Source organism: Hypanus sabinus, chromosome 18 (genome assembly GCF_030144855.1).
Source record: "Hypanus sabinus isolate sHypSab1 chromosome 18, sHypSab1.hap1, whole genome shotgun sequence".
In the NCBI taxonomy this organism is placed as follows: domain Eukaryota; kingdom Metazoa; phylum Chordata; class Chondrichthyes; order Myliobatiformes; family Dasyatidae; genus Hypanus; species Hypanus sabinus.
In genome coordinates, this window is record NC_082723.1 from 12017385 (window position 1) to 12041201 (window position 23817).

Below are 23817 nucleotides of genomic sequence, written 5' to 3' on the forward strand. Positions count from 1 at the left end.
ACGGGGTTAGGGCTACCATTGTGATCGCTGTTGATGTCTGGCAGAATGGTTGATGAGGAAAGCTGGAGAGAATGCAAATGAAAGAGCATTACTGGACATTGCCTTCACCATTCACCAGCCAGTGTAGGTCAGCTGGGATGATTATCAGCTGGGAAGGAAGAGACATTTGGAGATAGTGATTATGGATTTAAAAAAAAATCAAGATACATCAGAGTAAAAATAAGACAGGATCTAGCATAAGTATACTGGATCATCATCTACTTGCAGGTAAGTCTACATCTGCACAGTGGGCAGTATTTTGATAAATTCATTCTACGCTTTTCAATGCCTTCAGATCTCTCCTAAATTGCAGCTCACAAGCAAGTACAATGAGTAACTGATCAGCGTTTAACAGGGTCTTAAACATAATGCTTCCTTTTTTTTAAAGCCCAGGGTTCCGTGTTTTTAAAAAAAATTCCTCAGCTGCCTTCAATAAACAACACCCACACAGCCCAGATCTCTCAATTCATGTACCCTTTTCACAAAGGTGCCCTCTGTATCATAATCTTCTAAACAAAGGATTCTAATGTAACGCTGTTGCAAATACAAAGTTACTGTTGGTTAGTTACTTTAATTCTGAAGTATTATTGGTTATTAACATCCTTATTGTACAGTGATTGATTATGCAAATAAGTAATTCAAACAATTTGAGCAATTGGTCAATATCTGTATCCAACTGGACAATTTCTGTATTAAAATTCTTTGTTCAAACTTTTGAAAAGGTTAATGACAAGGGCCATGCTGTTCTCCTTGTGCATAATTAAATAAAGTGTGATTGAGGAACGAGTGCAAGTTTTCAAAGTCCAGTTAATCCATGATGAAAATGGCAAAAGCCTTATGACCAAGTGCTATATTTCATCCTCGAACTTGCTTTCTTGATGGATGTTAAGAACTCTACATATCACCTCTAATATACTTCTCCCAAATAAACTACCAATTGCACACACCAAAATAAAATTTAAAACATTTATGTTGGATACATTTGCAACACAAAGATAGAATCTAGAACAATTGTAATAATAATTACCAACTTTATAGTATTTTTTGTCAATACACAGTTTTGCAGATTAATAAAACTGGGGATTCCATTTAAAGAGATGAGATTTTTTAACCAGCTCCTACGAAAGTGCTGCAGATTGACAGAAGAATTGGAATATAAAGTAAAATTGGCTCCTTGTGATTGTTGTGAGTCATCAGATGCTTTCAACTTTTTACATAAAATTGGCACATGAACCAGAGTAGTTTAGGTCTTGCTTCGATTTTCCCTGTTCCATTTGTGTATTCCGCCAACCCCCTTCTGCTCTCCCCCCCAGTTTCCATTCCATGCAGCTCCAATATAAAGCGATGAAAATAGTTCAAAACAGTGAGATGAAGGAGTGTCCTTTTCCTCAGGGTGTTTGTGGTTTTGTGTCCATGATCATATCACAGTGTTCTGTGGTTTTCAACTTTATGTCATATAGGTTCACTCTTGAAAGGCAATATCTCTGGAGTTACATTGTCACTTGAGCTATTTAAAATGCACTAACAGCTGAAGTAGTTTGAGCCACCCTTCAGTATCTTCTGCTCATTTTCTTGAACTTTTCATAATGGTAGTCATCCGTTGCCTTTTCATTTGAAGGACGCTTGCGATTTGGAGGAGATTCTGCATATGTAAAAGCAACATTTTTAATAGCTTTGTTGTTTTAACAGAAAATCCAGAATTTAAAGTCAATGCAGTTAACCCACAATTACTCTAAGAAGATGGAACTTATTAATATCAGCATTTGAGTGATTTACTTTGAAGGACTCATATGGTGAGGAAAAAGCAGAGATAAAGAATCAATTTCCTATTGGTTTAACCTATTTTTATTAAGTACTTACTATGATAGCCAGTAAGATGCAGTGCAAAAGAGGATACATTTTAGAAAGAAATTTAATCCATTGCAGGAAAAGGTCTGGGTGTAAATAAGTCAGTTTTTGCTGGGAAATATCAGCACATCTTCATGTAATGTCATTAGTTTTTGGTTGTTTTTACACAGCCCAGTGTAGAAGAACAGATTCCAGTGACAGATATACCAATTCCCTGGCCCTGACCGCCTCATTTTCACCATGGATACCCAGTCCCTATACACTTACATCCCCCAGCAAAAGGTCTCAAAGCTCTCCACTTCTTTCCCTATAAAAGCACCAATGAGTTCCCGTCGTTGGGTCTCACCGACATACAGGAAGCCATGCCGGGAACACCTGACACAGTATATGACTTCAACAGACTCACAGCTGAAGTGTTGCCTCACCTGGAAAGGCTCGGGTCCCAAAGACCCTATGTGGACTGTGAGACCATTTTGCTCAGTACCTATACTCCGTCCACCAGAACAAGCGGGATCTCCCAGTGGTCACCCATTTCAATTCCACTTCCCATCCATGGCCTCCTCCACTATCGCGATGAGGCCATGCTCAGGTTGGAGGAACAACACCTTACATTCTGCCTGGGTAGCTTCCAACCTGAGCATGAACCTCAATTTCTCAAACTTCTAGTAATGCTCTCCCTTCACCATTCCCCATTCCCTTATCCCTGTCTCACCTCATCTCCTTGCCCGGCCATCGCCTCTCTCTGGTGCTCCTACCCCCTTTCTTTTCCATGGCCTTCTGTACTCTCCTATCAGACTCCCCCCTTTTCCAGCCTTGTATCTCTTTCACCTTTTAAATCTACTCATCTTTTTTTCTCTCCAGTCCTTCTGAGGATGTCAGCCTGAAACGTCGACTGTACTCTTTTTCCATAGACGCTGCCTGGCCTGCTGAGTTCCTCCAGCATTTTGTGTGTGTTGCCTGGATTTCCAGCACCTGCAGATTTCTCTTGTCTGTGATCGTAACACTGCCTTTTGGCATGCATTTTCTACGTCTTGTTGTAACTTGTAGACCACGTTGTTCCTACTGTTTGGGGTCCTGTATACAACTCCCATCAGGTTCTTTTTACCCTTGCAGTTCCTTAGTTCTATCCATAGTGATTCAACACCTTCCGACCCTATGTCAACATATGACCAACAAAGTCACATCACACCCTCTGCCTTCCTGCCTGTCCTTTCGATACAATGTGTATCCTTGGACATTAAGCTCCCAGCTATAATCTTCCTTCAACCATGATTCAGAGATACCTACAACATCAACCTTATTCCGTATACTTCGCACACTCAAATATTACACCTTCAGTCCTGTATTCACCCTTCTCAATTTTGTCCGCCTTTTACGATGCAACTCATACTGTTGACTGCAATTTTGCCCTATCGCCAGCTTCTCCTTTCTAGGAGTCTCACTATATATTGTCTCTGTAAACCATCATCTTCAGCACTATCACTCTGGTTCCCATCACTTTGCCAAATTAGTTAAAACATGCCCAAACAAATCTAGCCAACCTGCCCGATATTGGATCCCCTTGGATTCAGGTGTAATCCGTGTCTTTTGTACAGGTCATACCTTTCCCAGAAGAGATCCCAATGATTCATAGATCTGAACCCCTGACCCTGCCTCTTGCACTAGTTTCTCAGCCAGACATTCATCTCCCCAATCACCCTCACAGGCACATAGCACAGGAAGCAATCCTGAGATTACTACCAGAGATTGTCACTGGTGCCAATATTTACCAAAACTTCTGGCTGCTCACCCTCGCCCTTGAGAATGCCATAGCCACAGTCTGAGACATCCCTGATCCTGGCAGCAGGGAAGCAACTGGGAGTGTCTTGCCCCCACAGAACCTCATCTCTCTTCCTCTGACCAAGGAATCTCCTGTCAACACTGCAGGCCTCTTCACCTCTCTGCTCTTCTGAGCCACATCACCAGACTCAGTGCCAGAGATTCTGTCACCATGGCTCCTCCCGGTAGGTCGTCCACTTCAATAGTATCTAAAGTTGTGTACTTATTACTGAGGGGAATGGCCACAGGTGTATTCTGCACTGGCTGCGCATTTCCGCTCCCTCTCCTGACAGTCACCCAGTGACCTGTGCCCAACTTAATTACACTATATTAATTTGCAAACTATTAGAATTTTTTTACTTTATTGTTGAAGTCTACTGACATGCTATTATTAAGAAAAATATTACTTACGTTCAGGTTCTGGTTTATCAGTGTCTCCTACTCTCAAAGGCCGAGGTTTGGCTTCCTCTTTATTCCGTTTTGCAGGTGCATGCAATTCCTCTCGGTAGACTACAGAAAAGGTAAACAGCAATGCATCACTTTGCCAAAAGCAATTTCATACAGTTTTAAAACTTGGTATGAACATGCCAATCCTCTACATCCACAACAAAATCTAGAACCAGATGTCTGTTCTCAGTAACTATGGAAAGCAAGTTTTTCCACACCAGTAAAGAAAACCTAATTTTTCACAATTAAGGTTCTTATTCCATGACTGCCGTGACAGAGTGGGTCTGCCACAAGTAATTTCTTCCTACACCAACCCCAGTAGCCCCTTAATTCTCATTACCCTGTCTGGTTGTGCACACACACTGGGCTAACATGGTGCACACACTGGGCTAACATGGTGCACACACTGGGCTAACATGGTGCGCACACACTGGGCTAACATGGTGCACACACACTGGGCTAACATGGTGCACACACACTGGGCTAACATGGTGCGCACACACTGGGCTAACATGGTGCACACACTGGGCTAACATGGTGCACACACTGGGCTAACATGGTGCACACACTGGGCTAACATGGTGCACACACACTGGGCTAACATGGTGCACACACACTGGGCTAACATGGTGCACACACACTGGGCTAACATGGTGCACACACTGGGCTAACATGGTGCACACACACTGGGCTAACATGGTGCACACACTGGGCTAACATGGTGCACACACTGGGCTAACATGGTGCACACACTGGGCTAACATGGTGCACACACTGGGCTAACATGGTGCACACACTGGGCTAACATGCAGCATAGAGCCTTTTGTTTCCAGGACAGTGGCATTCTTTGATGTTTGTTGCTGCTTTCAGTTCCGACTGAAAAAGTGCCTGATTGCAGTGGCACGTTCTATGCTGTCTCTGTAGAAGAGTTAATTTTTGGGGATAGGGAGAGTGCTGGCTCTTGGAAAATGGGTAGTTATTAATTGATTTTGGTTATGCAATGTCATTGTGATCTTATTGCAATCACATTTGTGATTGTGAAGAAGGATGTGAATTCCTGTACTTTGGTTTTTGTATAATTGTTCAGGCTCATGGTGACTGCACTTCCAAGGAATCCTTTTCTCCTTGAGTAAGGAGATTCCCACTTAAAGGTTCTAAATATTTTACCTCTGGCACATCATAAACACTTTTGACTGAATGATCTGTTGTGGTCTGATGGCTGATTTCTAAAGTCCCCATCTTCATAAGGGCATGCGACCCTCACCAAAACCCAACTGCCAAAGAGGGATTGCATGAAGTTGTGCTTGGTTATATTGGACCAATGAAATTGGCATGCAAAAAATTAATGGTGGTCCATCATGTTTGTTTCACAGCAATGAGAACTGGAACATTGTTAATGAAACATCTCCCTCATGCCCTGCAGCCTTATAATCTCCTGGGAGAGACAAAACAAAAGCAAAAAGGAGAAACTACTCAGAAAATTTCTCTAATTTCCTCCGAATGGGAGTAGGCTTCCACAATGCATTAAATTAATTAAATGAATTATAGAAGATTTTGAGGGAGTAGTTGGCATGATGGCATCCTTTCATACATTCAGGAATCCCTCACATAACTAGATTACTTAGGAATTCAGTTAGATAAAATAATTGCATAATTGGACTTCACCTGAGCATTGTGGTACTATCTTGTCACAGAAGTTTACCATAGATTCAAAATAGTTTAAGAAATACCTTGGAAGTACAGCAGCTTCACTGAATGTAAAATGACAATGTGTACATAATGACACTGTGAACAAATAACAGTGGTGACAAGACTGCTGCGTGGGCTGTCAAGAAAGTTCCCTGCTTTTCACATTCCAACATGAAATATTTGACCTTACACCCCAAAAAAGTAATTGAACTTTGATGTCTTTGATAATGTGAGAGGTATAACTTTAACATGTTTGGAGAGAAGTTAGGAGGGATGTCAGTGGTATTTTTTTTATATATATAAACAGAGAGAGTGGTAGGAACATGGAAAGTACTGCCAGTGGTAGTAATCGAAGCAGATACATGAGGGAAAGTTAAGAGACTCTTAGACATGCACATTGATGAAAAAAAAATTGAGGGCTATGTGCGAGGAAATGGTTAGATTGACCTTAGAAGGGAGTTAAAGGGTCAGCACCACACAATAGGCCAAAGGTTTTGTACTGTGCTCTAATGTTCTAAGCTTCACAATTTCAGCGGTACAGAAGAATATTAGTCAATTTTAGTAGCCTCTCGAGTTAGAAAATACAAATATTATTGATATTTTTGATATTATTTCTGCGGTTTTGAATATCGATTTACAACCTCATCCTATTACTGCAATTTTTGGTTTACCAATGTTAGACTCACTGCATTTATCTTCTTCTTCCCGTCGAATGATTGCATTTCTAACTCTGATGGCTAGAAGATCTATATTGTTGAATTGGAAAGAAATTAATCCTCCCACTGTATTTAATTGGTTCTCTCAAACTATGTTATGTTTAAATTTAGAAAAAATTAGAAGTGGTACTTTTGAGACTTCTATTAAATTTGAAAAGTTATGGAGACCATTTATTCAACATTTTCATATGATGTAATATGACCCTGTGCCAAGTTCATTTGATTTCCCAGCTTTTAGCTTATGTATGTTGAGAGGACCGGAAGTGACGGCATTGATGAATACTTATTTTTGTGAGATATTATAAACAGCCCCCCTTTTTTTTCTCTCTTTTTTTTTGCTTCTTTTTTCTTCTATATTAGTTATTAGATTAGATTAGCTAATTTGGCATTATATTTTTTTTGTTTTTTTTTTGTTTCTTTTTTCTGTTTTCCTTATATCATATATTATGAAATATTCAGACTTATTATGTTCATACATATATTTTATGGCTTATGTTTTGGTAAACTCATTTATATTGTAACTATTATGTATGTTTTTTCATATGTAATGGAATTTATATGTTGGTAATTTCTTTATCAATATATCAGTTGTATTCTGTCCATATTACTAATAATAATAAAAAGATTTAGAAAGAAAAGAAAATACAAACCAAAGGAACATGGCAGTTTTTGTCTATACTTTTACCATAGTTTACCAGAATTAGCAAGTTGAGTTCCAATGCTTCCTGTTCTATTGGTTTCTCAAAATGAATGAGTGCTGGAATTGTAAAGGAATCCAAAAAGATTCACAACATACATTCTGCTTTGTCAATAGAAGGTCAAAGTAATTTAACCTTTAGACACCTGTCAGCCCTCTTTCCAGTCTCCTGCTGTTTTATCTTGAACAACAAAAATGTCTCCCTTTCCCAAAGAAAGAGTCAACTACAAATATTGTTTACGGCCAGGACTCAAACCACCATATTTTATCTAATGCTACCTCGCTTCAAGTCAATTATCCTTTCCATTGCATCATAACTCTCTCAAAGTCACTGACACTAAAACATTAACTCTTCCGTGCTCTTCACAGATACTACTTGACCTGTTGAGTATTTCCCATCATTTCTGAATTTATTTTAGTTCTTTCTGCATCCAAAAATATTCTTACTTTTTGCTTTACGTCTAAACTGAAGATGCTTGTCCCTGGAGACAGTTACACAAGAAGCAACTCACAAGATTACAGTATTTATAGCAACAGTCATGAAAAGCATTGTTTGTGCTACTTACACCGGTTGTGCTGGACATAATTTACTGCAATATTTGTGGGTACAAAGGAGGTGCTGTTATCTTTCTTTTTGTTGCGTTGTTCAGCCAGGAGCTGGGCTTTTGCCTCTTCAGTGCTGATAATATTCTTTATTTTTGCACTTAAAAATAAAAATGATAATTTGTGAAAAAATAAGTAATGCAGTAGGTGAAGCCCTGAAATGCAGTGACTGAAGAATAATAGAAGCAATTTCAAAAGGGAATTGGATGAATACTTGAAGGAGACAAATTTTCAGGACAATAATGAAAGCACAGTGAAGCAATTGGACAAGTAAATTCTGACTGCCTAAGTGTACACAATGGCTTGAATGATCTCCCATTTTTTCTACAGCATTAATGCTGCAGACATTCTTTGTAAATATAACTGCAACTAAATATTACTGGTGTATTGAAGTATTTTTCTCTCTAAAGTACATGGAAATCATTTCGTGCAAAACAAAAGTCCATTAAAATAGAATCTCCAATAACCACAGAATAGCCTCTCAATTACTTTTTTTTAAGAAACATGCATGGAGTTAAATTACATAACACTAACTAGGTCTGTAAAATTCATCCCAATTACAGTGACAGACAGAGGTCTACCTTATTGTTTCCATACTCAAATGGACTTGGGATCCAACATCTGCAATATGTTTATCAACTGGTGAAATTTTTATCCCCTCTTTGGTACTTATGGATAAAGTGAGATAAATTCTATAGTTTTACATCAGTTAATATGATTATTGTAGCCAACCCATGTAGGTCCATGAGACAGAATAGTTCTTGAGATTAAGAGCATTATGTAATTGAAACCACTCTATCCAGAATTTTCAAAAGCTTCTTTAGAAGGATAAATTCAACACTTACTCGATGCCTAGATCAACCTCAGGAATGCCACTTAGCATCTGATTGGATAACATTTCTTCTGTCCGCTTGGCAGAAGAAATGTTAATGTTGTCAGGTAATTCATAGAGCTGATCTTCTGGATTTTTGACCTTTGTCTTCTGTTCCTCATTCTCTAGGATTCCCTTCCTCCTCTTCAATTCTGTCTCAATATACTTCATCCTAAGACAGAACAAGTGGTCAAAACATTAGTGAATGAGGATGCATAGTAAGAAATGTCAGGTTAAGAACTTAAGGTTCTTACTGTTCTGAAGTATGAAATTAGAAGGAAATAAGTTCCATCTATTGGAGAATTCATACAGCAGGAAACAGCAATTTGGCAGGCAATGTATTTTTCCTCATTATTTTTAATATTAAAAGGATGCAAGGCATTTAGAGCTATACTCAGACAATACAATCAACTTTGGTCTTCTGGAGAGACTAAGCAGCTCATTCAACAGAGATGATGGTGAAACTTAAGAGATTCAAAACTACGAAGGGATTTGATACAGTCGGGAGAAAACAGTTTCCACCAGCAGTTGTCAATAATTTGGTCAGGAATTTAAAGTAATTTTGTTTTCCTTTAAAAACTATAGGAATTCACAGGCTAAACTATAAGGAAGCAGAAGTAATAATTTACAAGAGGGAACTGGATAAGTGTTTGAAATAATTGCGGGACAAGTGGAGAAGAGCCCCAAACAAAGGCATGATGATTTTATAACTAAGGATCATGGCATATTACTTCCATCCCCAAAATCAGTTACAATATTGTAGCCTTAAGTCTCTCCAGGTATGATTTGAAGCTCGAGGAATGATTCTCAGTGATGACATTAAGTGCAAATGCTTTGCACAAGTTAAAGTGGAATGCAATCTATAAACAATCATTCTAATCAGTTTCTTGTAATTGCCTCCCAAATTGAACTCCCTTAAGAGTGTAGGTCTTTTTAAAATCTACAATCTCTTCAAAGTAGTAGACCCCTGGAATTTCTCACCACAGATGAAATGCACATTACTAGAGATGACAAACTTCATCCAGTCCAACAGATAGTTCACCAAACAACATATCTGGTGTAGTTTTGTTTTATACTGAAGCAAACAAGTATTGAACTAGAGGGGCAATTCAGGATGATATTGCATGAGCCTTGGGTATTCTCAGGGCAACACAAGGGTCAGGTACACAAGAAATTTTGCAGACGGTGGAAATCTTGAGCTACACACACAAAATGCTAGAGGAACACCGGTCAGGCAGCATCTATGGAGGGAAATTGGCATTTCAGGCTGAGACTATTCAACAGGACCCATCAAGACCTGTAACAATAACACTAAGTTTCCCCCACAGATGCTCCCTAACCTTCTGTGTGTTTCCGGTATCCTCTGTTTTAGTTCATATTCTCAACATATGCATTTTTTTTTACTTTGAGAAAAAAGGCTATTTTTGCAGTTCAAATTAGTGTGTCACGAGGCCAAACATACATGTCAGCATCCTCATCACGTCTATTTGTCTCCACTGAAAACGATGTGCCCAAGTTCAAGTCTGTGTCTTCCTCCTCGATCCTGGGAAAGAAGAGTGCAATTCTTCAGTTTCTCAGAAACAAAATACTCCTGAAATACTACCTTATCCAACAGATTAATCATGATTCGCCTTCAGAACTGCATTGGCATTTCTGCAATTCATGGCACAGTACCAAGACTGTCGAGAGTTTGTAATGGTAATAATGCCTGCACCTTATACCAAGGACCGGTCGATTGCTCTTAATTTTTACAATTCCCCTACACAATGAAAGAGGACAAACAGAGCCAAGCTGGATTTAAAGGGAAAGTGTCAAACAGAACCAAGTGAGGCAAATGCTAAACCAAGCATTCTGATACCAGATTATCTGAGTTTTATTCTACATATGTATATCATTCTTTTCATAGTTACAATTCAAATGAACAAATCTTCTGTTTCGTATACTCTGCATCACTTTTTGCCATTTAGGGGAAGGAATGAAATGAAAATATAAGCAATAAGTAAAACTACATGTTATTTTGTACCACAGGAAAAATATAGATTATATCCAATATATAAATGCACAGCTGAAAATGATGAAGAGAATAGTTATGTGACTGGTATTTACTATTACAAAACTGCTACAGGCTTTATTGGACCTTAAGTATATATTTATTAAAATTATGCAAGGTATGAGCACAATAGGCTGAAGGACTTATTTCTGTGCTGATTTATTTTGTATGATAATGAAATGAACAAATAAAACAGTTTTTCTAATACCCCACCTTTCTCGCTTTCGGTCCTTTATTATCTTCATATCAATCATACCACCTGTCTTCAGTTTGAAAGGATCATCCTATCCAAAAAAAAAAGTAAAACAGTTGCAAGATTCTTTCATAGCAATCAGACAAGTTAACCTCCTAGCTCAGTGAGACATTACAGCAATCAGAGTGATTTGGAAATTTGCATTTATTTGGGAAAACAATAAATGCGCTATACAAGAGGTAGGCAGTAGTGCTGACCTCAGGGATGTGCCCCTAGCCCATTACTGTACTCTATACCGAGTGTGTGGTTAGGCACAGCTGAAATACCCCATCTATAAACATGGAGATGACACAACTGTTCTTGGAAGAATCTCAAATTGTGATAATGAAGTGAGATCGATCGGCTGGTTGAGTGTTGTCACAACAACCACCTTGCACTCAATGTCTGTAAGATGAAGGAATTGACTGTGGACTTAAAGAAGGGGAAGTCGGGAGAACACACGCCAGAACTCATTGAGGGATCAGTAGTGGAAAAGGTGAGCAGTTTCAAATTTCCAGGCGTCAACATCTCTTAAGATCTAACCTGGGCTCAACATATTGATAAAATTATGAAGAAGGCACACCAGTGGCTATATTTCATTGGAAGTTTGAAGAGGTACAGTACAGTGCTGTGCAAAAGTCTTAGGCACATATATATAGCTAGTGTTCCTAAGATTTTTGCACAGTACTGTATTAATTTTACAAACCCCATTTCCAGAAAAGTTGGGTTATTTTCCAAAATGCAATAAAAACAAAAATCTGTATATGTTAATTCACGTGAACCTTTATTTAACTGACAAAAGTACAAAGAAAAGATTTTCAATAGTTTTACTGACCAACTTAATTGTATTTTGTAAATATACACAAATTTAGAATTTCATGGCTGCAACACACTCAACAAAAGTTGGGACAGAGTTAAAATAAGATTGAAAAGTGCACAGAATATTCAAGTAACACCGGTTTGGAAGATTCCACATTAAGCAGATTAATTGGTAGCAGGTGAGGTATCACGACTGGGTATAAAAGTAGCGTCCATCAAAGGCTCAGTCTTTGCAAGCAAGGATGGGTTGTGGCTCACCCCTTTGTGCCAAAATTCGTGAGAGAACTGTTAGTCAGTTCAAAAGGAACATCTCCCAATGCAAGATTGCAGAGAATTTAGGTCTTTCAACATCTACAGTACATAATATTGTGAAAAGATTCAGAGAATTCAGAGACATCTCAGTGCGTAAAGGGCAAGGTCGGAAACCACTGTTGAATGCGCGTGATCTTTGAGCCCTCAGGCGGCACTGCCTAAGAAACCACCATGCTACTGTGACAATTATAGCCACCTGGGCTCGGGAGTACTTCGGAAACCCATTGTCACTTAACACAGTCTGTCGCTGCATCCAGAAATGCAACTTGAAACTGTATTACACAAGGATGAAGCCATACATCAACTCAATGCAGAAACGCTGGCGAGTTCTCTGGGCCCAAGCTCATCTCAGATGGACCGAAAGACTGTGGAACCGTGTGCTGTGGTCAGATGAGTCCACAATTCAGCTAGTTTTTGGAAAAAATGGGCGTCAAGTTCTCCGTGCCAAAGATGAAAACGACCATCCTGATTGTTATCAGCAAAAGGTGCAAAAGCCAGCATCTGTGATGGTATGGGGGTGCATCAGTGCCCAGGGCATGGGTGAGTTGCATGTATGTGAAGGTACCATTGACTCTGAGGCATATATTAGGATTTTAGAGAGACATATGTTGCCATCAAGACGACGTCTCTTCCCGGGACGTCCATGCTTATTTCAGCAGGACAAGGCCAGACCACATTCTGCATGGGCTACAACAGTGTGGCTTTGTAGACACAGAGTGCGTGTGCTTGACTGGCCTGCTGCCAGTCCAGATCTATCTCCTACTGAAAATGTATGGCACATCATGAGGAGGAGAATCAGACAACGGAGACCACGGACTGTTGAGCAGCTGAAGTCATATATCAAGCAAGAATGGACAAAATTTCCAATTGCAAATCTACAATTAGTATCCTCAGTTCCAAAACGATTAAAAAGTGTTATTAAAAGGAAAGGTGATGTAACACAATGGTAAACATGCCTCTGTCCCAAATTTTGTCGAGTGTGTTGCAGCCATCAAATTTTAAATTTGTGTATATTTACAAAATACAATTAAATTGGTCAGTAAAACTATTGAAAATCTTTTCTTTGTACTTTTGCCAGTTAAATAAAGGTTCACGTGAATTAACATATCACAGATTTTTGTTTTTATTGCATTTTGGAGAATATCCCAACTCTTCTGGAAACGGGGTTTGTATGTGTTGCACTGTACTGTTTCTGCAAAAAAAAAATCATGCCCTATGTGAATGATGATAAACCTGATTCTGATGTGGGTCTCTATTGTGGACTGAGAGTGGGAAGGGGGCGGGGGGAGGGGAATCAAGGGTGGGAAAAGGGGAAAGGAGAGGGGAAGAAGTGGGAAGCACCAGAGAAACATGATGTCCTGATCAATGGACCAATTGTTTGGAATCATAGGACTTAGCCTGCTGTCTGAGGGACAGGTGTGTCTACACGCCACCTCTCACCCGCCCCTGGCACTTCTCCTCTGCCACCTGTCCCACACCTCTTCCGCGGCACTCCTCGCCATTCCCAACATCTTTCGCCCCTGCCAGATTTATAAACCCGCTCTCCTCTCCACGTTGATAAATACAATACTGTGCAAAGGTCTTAGACACCCTAGCTAGATATATGTCTATGACTTTTGCATCACCATCTGGTGTAAAGGTGCCAACGCACAGCACTGGAAAAAGCTGCAAAAGGGTTTAAACTAAGCTAGCTACATCATGGTCACTAGCCTCCCTGCCACTGAGGACATCTTCAAAAGGGAGACTCCAAATGGTGGCATCCATCATTAAGGAACCCCCACCACCACCTACCAGGACATGCCCTCTTCTCATTGCTACCATCAGGGAGGAGGTACAGGAGCTTGTAAACAAACTTTCAAATTTTTAGAAACAGCTTCTTCCCCTCTAGCAGCAGATTTCTGGACAGTCGATGAACCTATGAGCACTACCTCACCATTTTGCTCTCTTCCTGCACTTCTTATATTTCATTTTGCAACAAAGTATTTTTAATGTATGGCACTGTACTGCTGCAGAACAACAAATTTCACCACGTACGAGGGGCAATTGATATGTTTGTGGTGTAAGGTAGAAGGAGCCAATTTTAGAAAACCTAGCACATATAGTTTTCAACATATTCCCCTCCTACATTTACACACTTAGTCCTGCGGTCATGGAGCATACGGATATTGGACCTCCAGTAAGTGTCCACAGCAGGGATGAATAAGTTCGTGGCCTAAGGTAGAAGGAAATGAGTTATACAGCTCTCATTACATGCATATACAGGTCAACTCTTTGAGTAATTATGCAGAAAGTTTAGTTAATAACACAGGGGTGACTGATAAGTTCATGGCCTAAGGTAGAAGGAGATGAGTTAGTAAATTCAAACTTTCTGCATAATCACTCAAAGAATTGAGCTGCATGTGCATGGAATGAGAGCTGGATAGCTCACCTCCTACCTTAGGCCACAAACGTATCAATCACCCATCTGTGGACACTTTCTGGAGGCCCAAGATCCGTATGTTCCGCAACTGCTGGACTAAGTGTGTGAGTGTAGGACGCGACTATGTTGAAAAATAAATGTGCTAGGCTTTCTAAAATTAACACTCCCTACCTTAGGCCACGAACTTATCAATTACACCTTGTACGTCCATGTTATTAAACCTAATTCTGTGAAGGAGACTGGGAGGGAAATTGCAAGCATGGATGCAGGCTCAAGTCTTGAGGGTAATTTTGAAGTATGGATGAAAAATGAAACTCATACAACATCTATTTGTTAAACATATACAGTCATCAAGGCAGATGGCAGAACAACTCACAAGCCAACTGTTAATCTTCAGACTGACCTATTGCCAGCTGTATAAACAACCAAATATGAGATGTATTTACAAATGAAGTTTAATGATGGATGAAATGCTTGATATATCTGCCCTTGGCTGAAGTTATTGAAGCACAAGGACATAATTCAAAGAGCCATTAACCTTGGTATTATTTCAAATGCAGCTTACTGTCCAAAAACTCCCACAAGTGAATTAGTAATTATTTCAAGGTGTAAGGTTTTCACAATCAGGAGGGAAAAACAGTGAGGGCCTTATTTGGATGACTTTGTCAAAGAGCTAGCCCAAGGATAACAGAATGAATGACCTTCCCCTGTGCACCATTACTCTATGATTGTACAGTCAGCCCTCCTTATCCGCGGGGGATTGGTTCCGGGACCCCCCGCGGATACCAAAATTCACGGATGCTCAAGTCCCTTATTCAACCTGTCTCAATACGCTGGACCTTAGGACCCAGCGGAACCCTAGACCTTATTTAGCCTGTCTCAGTGCGGTGGACATTAGGACCCGGCGGTAGAGGTCTGAATTTGCAGTGTTTCTGTTCACGAAAATAATGACAAACACGATTGAAAATAAAGTGGAAATAATAAAGCAATTGGAAAGAGGTGAAACGCCATCGGTCATTGGAAAAGCGATAGGCTACGTTGGGTCAACGATCGGAACAATTTTAAAGGATAAAGTGAAAAAGGCTCTGTTCTGATGAAAGCTACAATTATTACTAAGCAATGCAGTGGTTTAATTATTGGGTTTTGTGTTTTTGATCCTCCACATCAACCCGGCATGGTGGAGAGCGCACTCAGGAGCAGTCTGTCCTGAGTCCCGAGATCTTCCGTTCCCAAGCCCGGCGCTGAAACATACGTTCTTAAGTGTTTTATATGCATATTAAGGTAAAATATACACTGAGGCAAACGTTTGACTAACTGACACTAAATAATACCGGATGTACCTGTTCTGACTTACTTAGTAAGAGAACTTCCGATTTTTTTCGATCCCGATCCATGATAACCCACACACATCCTTCCGTATACTTTAAATCATCTCTGGATTACTTACAATACCTAATCAATGTAAATGCTATATAAAATGGTTGTTATACTGCATTGTTTAGGGAATAATGACAAGAAAAAAAAAATCTGCACATGCTCAAACAAGTGCTGGAAGAGCACTTCCGGGTTTTCACGATTCACGGTTGGTTGAATTCGCGCATGCGGAATTCGTGGATGAGGAGGGCCGACTGTATAACATAGTAAGAACTGTGGCAATGCATTTTTGGTAGTGTTAACTGAACCACTGGCCATCTGCAAGGCTTGTAATTTATATTTTACTTCATGTTCCTAAACACTAGAGTCCAATCAGCTGAACTGACATTGACAAACATTGCAGTAACTTACCACATTTGAAGTTTCTTCCGGTACTTGCTCCCCAACCAGCAGGGCAGCAGCACTATAACAGGCACAGTAAAAGGGTTTAAGACAGACTGGCCTTCTTCATTAAAAAATACAGCACAGTAACAGGCCCTTCCAGCCCACGAGACCACACCGCCCAATTACACCTATGTGACAATTAACCTATTAACCTTTATGTCTTCGAAAAATGGAATATTCAGAGGAAACCCACACACAAAGGGAGAACGTACAAACTTCTTAAAGGAAGAAGTGGGAATTGAACCTGGATCACTGGCATTGTAACAATGTTATACTAACTGCTATACTACCATGCCCCCGGCCACCACCAATTTTCAAAACTGCAATTTTGTTTCTTCGTGGTGCTTACTTCTGATGGAACCTCACTAGAGGAATCAGAATCACTGAATCTTTTAAACCTTGCTCCATAAATCATCCACATAAGCTCCCTGTTATCAATTTTAAAATGAACATCAAAAACTGGTTACTGTTGCATTCTTTCTTAACAATAGTGAACTTTTAAAAGCGTAGCCTTCATAAATCCAAGGTGTCAGTTGATCTTGCATTAAATTGATTAGGACGTTAGAACATTAGGAGTTCTTAGATGAAAAAAAAACAAATCATGGATCTTCAAATTCTTCCTGTACCATCCAAACAAGTTAAAACAGTAACTAAGTTGTTGTCTAATTTTCACAATGAAACTCCATTAACTTGTCTACAAACAGTCCAGTCAAAGATCCCGAGATGCTTTGGGCGCACAGGTCCACATTCTACCAATGCATACTACACTTACCAGCTCTTCTCTTAAGTCACCCACTACTTCATCTCAAGACGTTACTTTCTGAAGGAAATATATTTAATTTGTATTTGAGTGATTTCATAACTTAAGTAGGAAGGCTGTTCCACAGATTGACCTCTTCCTTAATTTTTTTTTCTCTCTTTAGTATACTATACATTATTACATCACATCTGGATCTCTTTTCCAGTGCCCAGTTTGATAAATTACCTCTTCCTAAACCTCCATCCTTTAGGCTAATATGCACTCTTCAATGGCTCAATTAAATTTTGTGAGACAAGAACTTTCTCTGCACCAAATTTTGCCACTTGCCTGCCAATTTATTTTATTTATCTGAGTTCACAGGACATGGATGTTGGTAGTATGGTTGTTATCTATTGCCTGTACCTGGTTGGCTGTATAGTAAGACAAAGAGGCAGAATTAGGCTATTCAAGCCACCGAGCCTGCTCTGCCATTCGATCACGGTTGATTTATTTTTCATCTCAACCTCATTTCAAGAACCTGTCACACTCCACTTTAAATAGACCCAATGACTTGGCTTCCACAGCCATCTGCGGCAATGAATTCCACAAATTCACCATGCTCCAGCTAAAGAAATTTCTCATCTCTGTTCTAAAGGACGTCATTCTATTCTGAGGCTGTACCCTCTTATTCTCTCCACGTCAACTCTATCTTGGCCCTTCAATATTCGACAGGCTTCAATGAGATCGCACCCCTCCTGCCCCAATTCCTCTAAATTCCAGCAAATACAGGCCCAGGGTAATCAAATCCTTCTCGTACAGTAACCCTTTTAATCCCAAAGTCATTCTTGTGAAGACCTCTGAACCCTCTAATGCCAGCATATCCTTTCTTAAACAAGGGTCCCAAAACCCACATTGGGTGTCCTAAGAAATGGTTTAGGAAAGCAACCGCTGTAGATTTGGAGCCACAAGTAAGCAGGAGTGGACAAGAATAACAGATAAAGTTCTCTGCAGCACTTTAGTAATGAGATTAACTACTATAAGTCTTGTCAATTTATAGTCACCATGAATGGTCGAGGCTATTTTAAATTGCAAATGCATTTCATTGCATGATTTTACTTAGCTACTCAAAGCTACTCTACACCCCATGTTTAAATGCACCAGTATCTTATCCGGATCAACTTTAATAATTTAGCTCAAGCTTATTCTGCCACCTGTGACTATTTCAGCTGTTGTATTTGTGGCAACTGATTTCAGATCACTCACAAAAAAAAAAGTAAAAGAAGTCCCAAAAGAGGCAGTAGGTAACATTCTTGGAGGCAGACAATCATTCTGTCAATTATTATGCAATACTTTAATCCTAGTTTCTTTATTTTCAGCAACAGCCCTTCCAGAGATTCTAGTTCAAAGGCTTCATGCAAATCCTTCTACATCTTGTTCACTGATTTCCTTGTTAATTGCAAGAAACTTTACTCATGTTAACCTGCAAGACATTCTATCCAAATTGCACCGACATCTCACCATAGTCACTAGGGGAACAAACAGACTGGAGCATGTTTATACAAACAGACGCTGTACTTACAAAATCATCCCATGCCTCATGCTGGCCTCTCTAACCATATCTTTGTATTGTTAATCCCAGTATACTGAATGCTACTGAAAATGGAGAAACCAGTCAAAAGGACCATCAATGTGTGGCCTAATAAGGCAATCTCTATGCTTCAGTTTTAAACAGACTAATTAGCAGATGTTCAAGGAGGCCGCCACAAATGGAGAAGATACAAACTTTGAGGAATATAACTTGTCGGCTACACCAATAAGTGTGTTGACGACATTGTTACCTCAAACAGAAGCCATGACTGAACACAGAGATGCACTCCCTACCAAAAGCTGGGGATGCTGCATTCAGGTCCAGTGACAGAACAGTTCCCAGAGCAGCTAGGAGAAACCTCATCTTAGGCAACGAGAGGGCTAAGTCCATCCACACATAAAAATTCAGGAACACTAGTCCGATAATGATCAGCAGCATATGTGGTTGGGCATCAAAGGCATTACAGACTACACAAAGAAAAACAGTGCTGACTTGTACCAGTGACCCCCCCCCCCCCCACACACTATAAGCAACTTTGACGCACAATTCAAGGCACGAAACACAATGACAACCACAAAATCTACTCCTCCCTGCTGTGCTGTCACGTCTGTAATTTTATGAGTTAAGACAGGCTTTAATCTTGGTAATGTGGACCTCAGGAAGGCGGAGTCAAGGAAATACACACCAGACCTCAATGAGGGATCAGCAGTGGAAAGGATGAGCAGTTTCAAGTTCCTGGATGTCAGTATTTCTGAAGATCTATCCTGCGCCCAACATATTGATGCGATTACAAACAAGACAATAAACCTGACTCTGATCTTTTCTGAAATACAGAGTTCTTCCTCACCCTGCCCACCCCCACCCATATTTCAACCTCAAAGGCCCACTTTCTCATGACCCAGCTAACAGTTAAAAACTGATCTCTTAAAATCAGGCTATTTATTATGTGTTTGGTACCCTCTTTATTTTTAAAAATTTCAATAAGTAATCATATTACAATCACATGCACTTAATGCCTCACCCACCTTTGTATCTGGAGCCAAGACTGTGATTTGGTACACACAACACACTTTGTCTGTAATACTCAAATGCTTGTATTACATCATGTGAAGAACCTACCTCACTCCATTTTGTCTTTTCCTCAAACTCTGAATTTCTTTCAGTTCATCAAGTTTTGACCTAGGAAAGTGTTTTTAATACAGAAGAAAATAAACAAAGGTGTACAAAATATGAAGGAAGCATGTGTTTGTATATCAATCAGAATGATTACTTAAGGATCAATTGAGGTATCAGAAAAGGCACAAAAATACATACTGTCAACAACAGGCAATGTAACAAGGCCATCATATTCCCATAATTCATTCTAAAGCAGGAGAGAGAATTAACTTGACAAAACTTACTGACTGGCAATATTATTCTGTGTCAGTGAGGGATAACAACAACTACAACTAGTATTTATATAGTCTTTGCAGTTGAAAGGCAGGACTACTGAATTTATGGAGCAAACGCCACCTACAAATTCCACCCAATTTCTGAATGGACATTGAACCATATACACATATACTCACTGTAATTAACAATTTTATTATGCAAACTCAGCCAGCTCTACCATGGGCACTAGCCTCCCAGCATCGAGGACACCTTCAAAAGGGCGATGGCTCATAAAGGCTGTATTGTACAGCTGCCGCAAAGTCAACTAATTTCACAGCATATGCCGGAGATATTAAACCTGATTCTGAAGAAAAGCTCACTAATACAAAAGATTGTAAAAATGGGGACACATAGGTGTCCAAATACAATGTGAGAGTTGAAAAACCAAGAGCAAATGCTGGTCAGTAAAAACAGAAGGGCTGACAGCAATGGGTAAGAATTAGGACACTGGCACCAGAGTCCAAAGCTTATTCTGGAGTCATTTATAACACTGTGTTTGCAAATAGACTGGATTATTCAGACGTTTTTCAGGAGACTGATAGGGGACTGAGTTTATGGCTTGTGGGTGGAGCAGAAGGGTTGAAACATGAATGACACCCATGAAATTGCAGAATCTGGAACAACGAACAATCTGCTGGATGGACTCAGAGGGTCAGGCAGCAACAGTGAAGGGAAACAGTTGATATTCCAGGTCAAGACCCTTCTTCCGGAGTGCTTTCACTTACTCGATGTTACCACCATGTGGCACTGTGGCTTTATTTTTTATTAAAATACACCACTGTCACACTTCAAAGAGCCTGTCCAAATCAACTTGGGACAAGATTATACGATTGAATTATCTGTATTTATATTCCATTTCATTTTTAAGTTACACTAATTTATCACAAGTGTTGATGCTGGGTCAAACCTGTCACTTTCTGAGAACATGAGAAAAACCAAACAAAACTGCAGGCACAATGTGAAAGAAACTTGTAATCATTGATGAGGCTTAACTGTGACTGAATTCTTGACTCTGAATCCCTCCTTAAAAGACCTATCGTGGCCTAATCAATAAATGCGAATACGACTGAGAAACCAGAAAATTGATATTTTCTTTTTCTCAAGATTAACGAGCCAGGGGTTTGGGCAGAAAGTGCAAAAAATTAACGATGACAGAGCGAATCCGCTTCCGTACTTCCCACGTCTGAACAACCATTAAACGACGACAGAATTATCAACATCAGGTGTCCTTTCTAGTTTTTTCCAAGTTGAAGGATATTTTAATGGAGGATGAAGGGGGAAGTTATATTTAAATCAAAGGATTATTTTAGGTACTTTGAAGCTTTAGTCTACGAAAGATCCTTCATTTATTATACCCACCAAACAAGGTTTATAAATGAGACTGCGTGCATTAAACAACATTTAGCTGACAGTCCGGCCATCTCCCGTTGACCAGGGGAACATGCCTGACCATCGAAGCTCCGGTTCTCACCTGACTTCCACCACCCGCTGCTCGTCTTCCTCGTCTGACTCCTCCTCTCGCCTCCTCCTGTAACTTTTCCCCGCCGGCATCCCTTACTGATTCAAGATTAATATTTTACTATAACAAAATATTTCGTCTTTCTACTCTAGGCTACTCTGCGTATTTACAACTGGAATGTTCCGGCAGACGGATACAGTTCCGGTTTGCGCGAATAACTTCCGGGACAAATTGGACTACATTGCCCACAAAGCAGTAGGTAAGATGATCCCTGGAGCAAAATATTTTGACATAAGAGTACTGGACTTGAAGTTGTGCATAGCCCTTAACATCTTTTTGAGAACACATAAAACTCTTAACAAGACAAAATTTTGAAGTGTAATTACTGATGTAATAGAGAAACCAACAGGTGCAGAGCAAGTTCATACAATCAGCAATATCATGTGTGTTGCTTGAATTTCCAGCATCTGCAGATTTCCTCCTGTTTGCTTTTTAATATCATATCATCTTTTTTTTGTTGTTTGACTGAATGAAGGATAAATACTACTGGGAACTTGAGTTTCTCCCTCTGCTTTTCAAATTAGTGTCACTGGATCTTTCCGCTCACTGAAAGAAGAAACTAGCGTCAGATAAAAACACAAAATGCTGGCAGAACTCAGCAGGCCAGGCAGCATGTATGGGAGGAGGTAGTGACGACGTTTTGGGCCGAAACCCTTCATCAGGAGTGAAGTAACATGGGATGGTGGAGAGGGGGGATAAGAAGTGGGGAGAGGGATAAAGTAGAGAGCTGGGAAGTGATAGGCTGGAGGGAAATGGGCTGGGGGAAGGAGAATTATGGGAAATAAAAGAGAAAGAAAGGTAGGGCTGGGGGGAGAGATTATAGTGAGGAGGGAAAAGAGAGAGAAAGAGAACCAGACTAAAATAATAGATAGGGATGGGGGTAAGGGGGGGGGCAGGGGTATCAACAGAGGTCAGTGAGTTGGATGTTCATACCGGCAGGAAGGAGAATACCTAGGTGGGAGATCAACCTGCGTGTGATGTAACATCAATAACTCTCTGAGACGTGAGGGGAGATATAGGCTTTTATTGGCTGGAAGAAAGAACAAGCAGCAACTGACCACCACACTGCATCCTAGAGACTGAGGCCGGGGCGGTGTCTCCAATCGCCTTTATACAGGGGTCCGTGGGAGGAGCCACAGGAGCAGTCAGCCGGGGAGGCGTGTCCAGACAGGTTCACCACAGCGTGTGGCCTCATCTTGACGGTAGAGGAGGCCATGGACAGACATATCAGAGTCGGAGTGGTCTGTGGAATTGAAGTGTGTGGCCACAGGGAGATCCCACCACTGCTGGAGGACTGAGCGCTGGTGTTCGGCGAAACGGTCTCCCAGTCTGCGGCGGGTCTCCCCAATGTATAAGTGGCCACATCGGGAGCACCGGATACAGTATATCACCCCAGTTGACTCGCAGGTGAAGTGGTGCCTCACCTGAAAGGACTGCCTGGGGCCTGGGATGGTGGTGAGGGAAGAAGTGTGGGGGCAGGTGTAGCACTTCTTCCGTTTGCAGGGATGAGTGCCCAGAGGGAGGTCGTGGGGAGGGATGGGGGAGGATGAATGGACAAGGGAGTCGCGTAGGGAGCGATCCTTGCAGAATGCCGAGAGTGGGGGCAGGGGAAGAGGTGGCTGGTGGTGGGATCACGTAGGAGGTGGCGGAAGTTACAGAGGATTATGCCTTGGATCTGTAGGCTGGTAGGGTGATAGGTGAGGACCAGGGGGACTCTATCCCTGGTGGGCTGGCAGGGGGCTGGGGTGAGGGCAGAGGTGCGTGAAATACAGGAGACTCAATGGAGGGCAGAGTTGATAGTGGACGAAGGGAAGCCCCTTTCTTTAAAAAAGGAAGACATCTCCTTTGTCCTAGAATGAAAGGCCTCATCCTGAGAGCGGAGGCGGAGGAATTGAGAGAAAGGGATAGCATTTTTGCAGGAGACAGGGCGGGAGGAGGAATTGTCTAGGTAGCTGTGGGAGTTAGCAGGTTTGTAGTAGATGTCGGTGGATAGGCTGTCTCCAGAGATAGAAACAGAAAGGGGAGAGCGGTGTCGGAAAAAGACCAGGTGAATTTGAGGGCGGGGTGAAAGTTGGAGGCAGAGTTAATGAAGTTGACGAGTTCAGCATGTGTGCAGGAAGCAGCACCAATGCAGTCGTCGATATAACGCAAGAAAAGGGAAG

The 23817-nt window shown here is 40.7% G+C and overlaps 1 protein-coding gene across 1 annotated transcript; it reads right to left on the reverse strand.

Annotated features, from left to right (window-relative positions):
• Positions 1-991: 991 nt before the first annotated feature.
• Positions 992-21805, reverse strand: c18h9orf78 (chromosome 18 C9orf78 homolog). Its single transcript, XM_059993669.1, has 9 exons — positions 21608-21805; positions 19825-19884; positions 16346-16397; positions 10992-11062; positions 10191-10271; positions 8703-8900; positions 7821-7957; positions 4117-4215; positions 992-1681 (listed from the first exon to the last, which is right to left on the reverse strand). The coding sequence occupies exons 1-9, from the start codon at positions 21685-21687 to the stop codon at positions 1590-1592; spliced, it is 870 nt and encodes a 289-aa protein (XP_059849652.1). The 5' UTR covers positions 21688-21805; the 3' UTR covers positions 992-1589.
• Between the last annotated feature and the right edge of the window lie 2012 nt (positions 21806-23817).